We start from the raw sequence: 9,551 nt of genomic DNA, 5'->3' as shown, positions 1-9,551 counted from the left end.
GTATTGCTTAGAGACACATTAGTGGATATGTGGCAGAACCCATGTCTCCACACCAAATGCATGTGTCTTATCCACTGCTCCACCCCATAGACTCTTAATCATACCCATGCAAAGTGTTTTTTTGGTGCTTCCTGACGCATTAATTTGACGTACAGTGTCTAATGTGGACTCTTGCACTGTCTCTTTAAGTCATACTTTTTTTTACCCTAATTCAAACAGAAGATAGCGGCCCTAATTACGTCACGCCCCCCCTCGGGTATTTCCTCTCGAGATACTAAACGCGGTTGTGCTTTTAACGTACCAGTTGCTTCCCATTGAAAGCGAAGCGCCACTTGTCAAACACGCAGCTTTGAACACGTTGACCGGTCCAGAGCAGCGGCGGCGGAGAAGAAGCAGAGTGGGCAGCCTCTTCCTAGGATAATATTCATATTTATTATTTTCTCTGAGCTGGAATAGCTGCGACATCGTGTGAGATATGTGCCGGTTTGTCGGGAACCTGCTGCTGTAACGGTTCAGACGGTAACGTTATCAAAGGCGAATAACGGACAGATGAGACTGTAACGTTACGTACGTAAACTGCTAGACGTAAGTGGCAAAATAATCGCATGTGCTGGCTGGGCTTGGCGCTGGAAAATGCGATATTAACTTTTTTGTATATGTGCGCTACATCTCGTCTTAAGTTAATTTATTCAAACAGCTAGCTCTGAAGCTCCTTTCAACGCTGGTCCGTTCACTGTTTTGTGCGCATGACTTGGGTTAGCTAGGCGGCTAACCAGGACGCGCTGATGTGCCCGTGAGCGTATAACGGAATGATGATCAGAAGAAACTGCCATCAGACAGGCGCTGATGGCCTATATTAATTCTCAAACCCTATTTAATTATTGTTTTACGTGCTTCATCAGATACAGCCTCATAGCCGTATGTATGGTCAGACCTGGTGGTCCCTGCTATAGTTAATAAAACTATCCGTATAAAAATGGGCACGTCTTAATTTGGAAAACAAAGAATTAGGCTACTGAGCAGGTCAAGCTGGTTATCTAGTTAAGCTTGGTTTTAGGGGAGCTAGCAAGCTGGTTGACGGATTAAGCCACACCGTCTGGGCTGTACTGCACCCTGCATCCCTTCTGTCTCTCAATTGGAGTATTTATTTTTTCCGGTTTGCACGTTTTTGTTGTCTGTGCACCGCACCACAATGAGCGGGGACACCGGGCCGGTGGAGGTGGAGCCCATGCCGGGATACTTGGACCTCGTCACCAGAGCCACCACGGTAATGCTGGGTGCGTGGAGAGACTGTAGTAACTGCGGCGTGGAGCTCTCCAAACGGACTCTCCTGGATAACGCATACATTACCTGCACCGAAATCGCCCTGTTCTTCTTTTGCGCCTTTTTGTGGACGCAGGTCAGGCGGGGACTGACAGAAAGTCTGTTTCAGGTGGGTGACACACAACCGCAACGCATATTGATCCCCCAGCTCCCCAAGGTTGCTTTATTTACACCCTTAATTAATTAATGCGCTTAGCAGCTCACTCATCTATTGAGAGAGCCCCGTCACTGCAGAAGTGTGGCCTCTGAGCCTCCCATCTCTCAGGAGTTGTAATTGAAGGCACATGCTCTGGACAGGGATTATAATGAAGTATGTATTTTTTAGTTAAAAATGGTCGATAATGAGCCCAGCCAATAAAGACTAAGACTAAAATCAAAGAGTTGTATCTTCAGTTTGCATCTTATTCCTTCCGGTAATGTGAATGCAAATATTTTGGCGACAAATACGACTGTTTACATATACATACAAACAAAACACAATAACATCTCATTTCTGTGAATTTCTTTTACTATGGTATGTGCAGACTTCCACCATCCCCTTCCCGCTATATCTCTTTCTCTCTCACACACTTACACGTGAAATATACCTAAATCAAAGGTGGGCAATGTGGATAAAACTTTTTGTTTGTTTTTCTGGAAAATCAAGGAAACTGAATGACCACAATAACCTGAAAGGAATAAATGTTTTTGACAAATCCAGTAAATCAAAATTGTGTTTCTTCACATTGATGCAAAAATATTATGAATTTGCTATTATTAATTTATGCTTATGGATTTGCAGTAGTACCTATATATTTGGCAAAGGAATGGCTACCTCAGTTTTTGGACAAATTCATAGCGTCCCACTGTGTATACAGTCCCCTCCAAAAGTATTGGAACGGTAGGGCAAATTCCTGTGTTTTTGTTGTTCACTGAAGACATTTGGGTTTAAGAAAGTCAATCAATCAAAAGATGAGCATGAGACAAGAGTTCAGAATTTCAGCTTTCATTTCCTGGTATTCACATCTAGATGTGTTAAACAACTTAGGACATATCAGCGTTTGCATTAGACCACAGCATTCTTAGGTGAGCAAAAGTAAAGGAATAAATAATCTTCAAGTAAATAACATTTAATATTTGGTGGCATAACCCTTGCTTGCAATAACTGCCTCAAGCCTGCGACCCATCGACATCACCAAACTGTTGCATTCTTCATTTGTGATGCTATTCCAGGCTTTTGCCGCAGCTTCTTTCAGTGCTTGTTGTTTAAGCATAAGCAGTTCCTTTCTTTCTCCACACTTTGGCCTTTCCATCGCTTTGGTAGAGATTAATCTTGGTCTCATCAGTCCATAAGATTGTGTTGCAGAACCTTCCGATTCTTACTGCTGATGAGTGGTTTGCATCTTGTGGTGTGGCCTCTATATTTCTGCTCTTTGAGTCTTCTTCTAACATTGGATTGTGATACCTTCACCCCTGCACTGTGGAGGTCGTTGGTGATGTCACTTACTGATGTTTTGAGGATTTTCTTCACAGCTCTCACGATATTTCTGTCATCAACTACTGTTGTTTTCCTTGGCCGACCTCTCCGTACACCAGTAGTTTATTTCTTTTTCAGGACATTACAAATTGTTGTGCTTGCTATGCCTAATGTTTGTCGAATGGCTCTGGTCGATTTTCCTTAACAATGGCTTGCTTTTCTCCCATAGACAGCTCTCTGGTCTTCATGTTGGTTTATCCTTTTTAACTGGAAATGCAGTCTTTATAGGTTTGAACCAAGGATGAAAACTTAGACTAGTCCATCCATCCATCCATCCATCCATCCATCGTCAACCGCTTATCCTGCGTACAGGGTCGCGGGGCTTGGACTAGTCATGCAGAGCTATTTAATGTTTGGACAATCAACCTAAAAGGCAACATCTGGGCAACAAGAAACATCTGTCACATTTTCCAATAGTTTTGCTCAATTGAAAAATGGACATGTTGAAACAAAGGGTAGTATGTCCTGAGTTGTTTAACACATCTCGATGTGAGTACCATGAAATGAAAGCTGAAATTCTGAACTCTTGTCTCATACTCATCTTTTGATCTTAAACCCAAATGTCTTCAGTGAACAACAAAAACAAAGGAATTTGCCTTACCTTTCCAATACTTTTGGAGGGGACTGTATATGATCATTATCGCTCGCTGTAATTACACATTTGAACTGTTGCATCTACATTATATTTTTGGAAATGAGACCAACAGACTGCTGCCGCCATGGAGTAGAAAATCATGGCATTCTTTAGTTATTTGACGATGTGCACTCACAAAACCAGAGAAACAAACAAATCCTCTTTTGTTACTTACAGTATACTCCCAGTCGTGTAAAGAATGAACGTTGACCCATTTAACATCTCCACTTACTCTGGTCTGCATTTTCCACTGTGCAGTTAGGTTCTAAATATGAAAACAGTCTGAGCGATACTTGAATAATTATTTGACTGTGTTGTATGCTTAGGTTGCTGTACTCAGCCAGGGGAGCACAATGAAGGCAGCCAAACCTGGTTACAATAACCTACACAAGTGTGAGACGTCAAAAGAGTCCACTGTGGACTCCTAATAGATTTGAGAAGAGTTATAATCACAGCTTGTCAATTCAGTAACAATATAAATCTATCAATGTGCAGTGTTTCCCATACGTTACATCTGAACTCAGTGTTAATGAGAACTATTAATACATAACACTTGATGTATTATTTTTAGATTTCATCTTGACTTGATCCACTGGGCTTGCAGCTGAAATGAAGTTATTCTTAACACAACAGCATTACATTTATACAGCGAGCCCTGCAGCCTCTGTGATTTAGGGAGGAGATCTTAATTAATTATACGGCTAATTTCTGAGGTGTATGCATGCTACTGTATTAATGCAAAGCCTCAGTGGATGATGATACAGGGTTAGAGAAGAGGAGATGGGGTGATTAAGATAAACAGAGAAGGAAGACAGAGCGAGAGGAAGGAAGGACTGGAGAAGAAGGCTGAGAGGTGAGCAGAGCCCAAGCCTTTTCACATTTTTAGATTGACTATTTTACGTGTCCAAAAAATACTAGAATGAGGGTTAATAATTCATAGATGAAATGGGTAAATTTACAAGAACAAAACATGGAAATTTCCTGAAATTAAAGTCACAAAAAATCCCATTCACGCTAGTGTTTTCATCTAAATACACCAAATTCACAGCAAAGTCTCTAAAGTGCGGTTGATAATATTGTGATTTGGGGCTAAAATCACTATTTTTGAGTTTCTCTCATAAATGTATGACTACAATGTCAGAGAATATTTAAGTTTTTAACTTGTAGATTTTTCATTATTTGTTTCTTATAAATTTAAGTTAGTTAGTTAGTCTTTTTCCCACTCCCCTGGCTCAATTTTTTTATTACAATGAACACCCAATTCATATCACACATAAAGAAGAGTCCATAAAATACAAAATAGAGCCGACTTAACTAATTAAAGGAAACATTTTGTTTACAATTTTAAAATGCCAATATCAGTTATGCCAATGGATGAGTCAGGAGATTATGATGTACCACAGTGGCTTTATGTAACTGTAGAGCTCAAGTGGCTTACCAACAAGTTGTGTTTAACTCAACCTGCATAGGTGCTGCTCTAATTTGTACAGTACACTTGAGCATAGTAAAACCTGAAAACCACTCATGCCACCACGCAGTACTGTGCACAGGGATCATCCCCACCCCAAACACACTCACCTTCTCTCACCAAGTTAAGTGTTTAATTTTTTCTCAGGTAAACAGAGTGACAAATATCGATATTCCAAAGACAGTGTTATATTCTAAAGTGTGAATGTTGCTGTACTCCTTCCACTTTTTAGTTTCACTCTACACACACGTTTGTCACACGGGTTAAATTGGTTTGTGGTTTATGAGTTGTGCATTGCATTTATGATGCATGTGGTTGTTTGCGTTTATGGGGGGTGCAGTGTTTCCTCTAGGATTTTTTCAGCAGCGGGGCAGGACAAACATCACCCCCAAAATTTTATGTTTTCAAATGATAAATATGTAATTTCACATCATATTGGGGCATTATTTTCACCATATCTCTGAACAAATAGTTGACAAAGCTCGAGCAGATAATAAATAAACAGCACCCAAAGATCAGTCTACTGGAGGAACTACAACCTTTAGATCTGGAGAAAGTAATTTGGTTGGTTCTGTTGCTCCACAGTGATTTCACATTGATGGCACAGCATGTTTTGGGCATCACCTCTAAGCCTTAACGGCAGGAAAACCCTGTTAATATGAACTCAGAATCATTATAGATACGACTGTTCATGTTTGCCTTATGTTTGCCTTTTTTTCATTTTATAGCTTCTGACATTAGTCTGTAGACATTAATATAAAAAATAGGCAACATGAGAAACCTCCTCCCTTCTGAGGTGTATTTTATTTGCACATTGAAATCCAAAAGGAAACATCTCCTCATTAGCTTAAAAGGACTAGTTTGCATCACTAATTAGCTTTACTAACTTCAGCTCCTCCAGTCACCTCTGTCCTTTCTTTTCCAAAATCACTTTTTCAGACTGAAAACTGAAAAATAATTGAATCAGTCTGTACAGGACAGAGCTGCAGGCTACGTCAGTTTAGTCTAAGTTTGTACCTGATGTTCTCAACATTGGACAAGTAGGCAATATAATACAGCTTCCAGTTACTTTCTATGGACAAGTAGGCAGTAATAAAATACAGCTTCCAGTTAATTTCTATAAATTGAGCTAATGTTAAGTTACATAGCAGCTGTGTAGCTGCTGTAGAAGCTTTCCTGCTCAGCTGAGCAGTCTGAAGGGGAGGGGAGATGTTAGCTAACTTAGCGCTAACCGGCTTCACTTTTCCAGCAGGTTGGAAACAACAGACTTGTAGCGGACAACGTACATTTACTGCCAGAATATTTTCCTCTGCTCGCGTTCACCGTCACTTTCTGCCGCTCGGACAATCAAACACTCGCTACGCACCTCCTGATTTAGAGTTACGCTGCTGTTATAACACCATCTGTCACGTAGGTTCTGCAAGAACGAGAAGAGGAAGCGAGCCGAGCATTGAGTGCTGCCGTGAACAGTGTGCGAGTGTAAACATTTGTAGCGCATAGTTTAATGATCGTGGGAAATTTTAGTAGTGGCGGTCGTGATTCAGCAGCGGCGCACCGCATATAGAGGAAACACTGGGCGTGTGAGGTACACAGATACATATGTCTGTGTTTTAATGCAAATCGTCAGTGAATGAGAGAGTGGAGACAAACTGATGATACTTTACAACAGTAGTGTGCTGAGAGGTTAGCAGAAACCAAGCCTGCTGACTCTGCATGCAGCAGCCAATCATTAATGCAATTGCACATATACCCTCACACATGCATATGTTGGTAAAATGATGCATCTTGTCTCACACATGTATGCAGCTTTTACTTTCACTTCCTGACTTTTATATCCAGCAGCATGAAAGCATGTGTTTTGAAAGAGAAAATACTAGCTGCTCAATCTTGACAAAAAACACAGCAACAGCAGTTTACAACCGCCTCATACACACTCACACGCTGAAACAGTAGCTCAGAGAGGAGAGCAGCAGCGTGCTTGCCAGCTTTAGCCTCGTTGCAGAGCTTATCTCCCAGCATACAGCTGTATAGCACCTCATCCCCCCAGGCTGTTGTTCTAAATGTGAAGGTAGCCTGAGGTTTGACAAGGTCCCCAACCACAGATCCCAGATCACGTTCCACAAATCCCCTGCTCATTGTTGTGCATTAGAGCTGAGTAGAGAAACCTGATACTGGACTTTTGGTGAAGGGGAAGTGCTGTCTATTCAGGTGAAACTTTCTTGTAATGTTGACACTGATTGCGAGCAATTGTTATGAAGTTTGATTATTATTAGTCCTTTCCTCAGCTATCTAATTTATTATCCCATAGCATATAAGTGGGCAGCACTTTGGCCATCACATGACACGTGATCTATTGGTCTGTGTGCATCAGCACGTCATACATCATAAACACAGAGCTTGTATGCGTTCACAAAACTGTCAGCCACACTGTTTCCCACACAGAGATTGTGCTTCAATTAATCACAATTCTTCCCTGTGATAGAAGTCTTTTGGTAATGTTTAGATTATAGCATGCCTTATTTCAGTGCCACAATACGTTCCTAACCTTGTGTGTCTGCAGAAAGGTAATGGTCTGATGGATTTGTGTACTGATGCTGAGTTGCCTGCAGTGTTGTTCCAACTTGTAATGCACTCAGCGGCAAGCTGTCCAGTTCACATTTCCTACTGACGTATTTGGTGGCTTGACGTTAAGTTTAGCAGCTGGCTCCATGTACCTGCCTTTTTGAAGCATGTGGACCTGTTATATTAACTATTTTGACACTAATTGAACATCTATGTTGTAGCATCATTCAGCAAATGTTATTTGTTAAGACAGCGGACAGCACACAACACTGCCGGTGTGTTCAGAAACTCTCCACATTTGATGTATTCAATACTTAATGACACAGTTTGTAGAAGACACTGACATACACTACAGTTTAGTATGAGGATGGAGTTGTTATCCAAACAGTTTCCACTGAAGGGAGGAACAACAGGAGGGAGGGTTGTGCACTATAACATGATGAATCAGAGCCAAAGCAGCCACATGTATCATCCAGCTACAAAGCAGGATCATGAATCAGCTCTGTTTGCTGACTGTGACAGTCAGACTCTTCTGGGCAACTGGAATGTGCTATGAGGTCTTGACCGCTACAGAGCTGCTGTGGCCAGCCTGTCAGTCTTTCATAGAGATTATCTTTTCCCTTAATCAACATCACAAACAGACAACCAAAAAACAAACAGATGCATCATAGAGTATTTAGTTATAGATGGGACAGACACCCCGTAGAGGCCTGAGTTAGTAGTTCCAGGCTAGGTAAACTATTCACATAGTTTGTTAATGGGTCCCAGGTATTGTAAAATATTTTTGGGGGCTTTTTCCAATATTAGATAGAAACAGCTGAAGAGAAAGACACGACATGCAGCAAAGGGCAGCAGGCTGGAATCAAACCCCTGGACTGTGGTAAGGACTTATTCTTGGACATGGTCCACATGCTCTACCAGGTGAGCTAAGTGGACTGACCCCAGATTTTGTAAAATAATAAAATAATGGAGCTATTGAGGGAGCATCAGCCTCTCAATCTTCTTCTTCTTCCTCTCTCCTTCTGTCTCACTTACTTGCCTCCAGATAGACCCAGCGGACAGGCTGTCATTAGACAAAAAACACACTGTCACGGCAGGCTTCACACTTGGCAGCTGTCTCTCTTCTAACAAGCACACTCTGTATACAGTGTGTGAAAACCAAAAACTGAAGAAGAAACCCAAAGCTCATTTGGTCTGCTCATACACTTTTAGGCCATGTTTGTTTGTTTGTGTTATAGACTGTGTATGTGTGTGTGTGTGTGTGTGTGGCTTTGAAGTCCACAGGATCACTCTGAGAAGAAATCTTAAGATTATTAATTAGATCAGTTTCCCATCCCAGTCTTTCTCTCTCACGCTGTCTGTGGAATAGACTGGTAAATCCACATGGACTCAAAATCAGAGAGTGTGCAGCTTCCTATACTAAATGTGATCAGAATGGTTGATTTCTTGTTTGTCTCCACCCTCTCTCCCCCTCTGTTCACTTTATCTCAACTTTCTAACCTTTCTCAGATCTGCTACATTCTTCCCTTTGCATTTTTTCTTCTTCGTCTTGTCACATGTGACAGCGATTACAGAGGTTGTTCTAGCAAAATTACTGTAGCCAACGTGTGACTCAGAGAGACTGCATGGACCATACTGTCTTCATCACACTTCAAAAGCCCCTGAAAGAAGTGGCATTTTGGCAATGAATGACAAACATCTTCTGATAGGGATGTCTCCCCTCTGTAAAAATTCAGATTATTTAAAGGTTGTTTGAGTTGTTTTGGAGACTGTGATCAGCTATGACAGACAGTATATAGAGTCTTTAAAAGTCTGTGAAAGCCAAGTGAAATTTAAATATCTAAAAAAGTATTAAACCGTCTTATGTTATATATGTATATTACATAATGATAATGGTGATTTTAAGATCAACATTTTACTGAGATTTAAAGTGACCTATTTACAAGGCATTCTTAATGGAGAAATTAATTGTTGTATTTTTTTTTTTTAAATCAAAGTGAATTAAAGATAAAATAAAAACAGGATTACATTGTTTGAATAACTGCAAA

General features: G+C 40.8%; 2 protein-coding genes across 2 annotated transcripts in view; one reads left to right on the top strand and one right to left on the bottom strand.

Annotated features, from left to right (window-relative positions):
• faf1 (Fas (TNFRSF6) associated factor 1) overlaps positions 1-9,551 on the bottom strand; it is a 1,021,784-nt gene that overhangs the window by 790,987 nt on the left and 221,246 nt on the right. The gene's annotated exons all lie outside the window — the stretch shown is intronic.
• The window catches only part of cers1 (ceramide synthase 1), a 31,248-nt gene continuing 21,986 nt past the window's right edge, over positions 290-9,551 (top strand). Inside the window, exon 1 of the mRNA XM_046048870.1 lies at positions 290-1,432. Within this exon, the coding sequence (XP_045904826.1) occupies positions 1,193-1,432 (240 nt within the window). The 5' untranslated portion in view covers positions 290-1,192. The remainder of the gene's footprint in view (positions 1,433-9,551) is intronic.

This window comes from Micropterus dolomieu, linkage group LG05, assembly GCF_021292245.1.
Source record: "Micropterus dolomieu isolate WLL.071019.BEF.003 ecotype Adirondacks linkage group LG05, ASM2129224v1, whole genome shotgun sequence".
In the NCBI taxonomy this organism is placed as follows: Eukaryota; Metazoa; Chordata; class Actinopteri; order Centrarchiformes; family Centrarchidae; genus Micropterus; species Micropterus dolomieu.
Note: the sequence above shows the minus strand (reverse complement) of the source record. Positions and strands in the feature narration are given on the sequence as shown.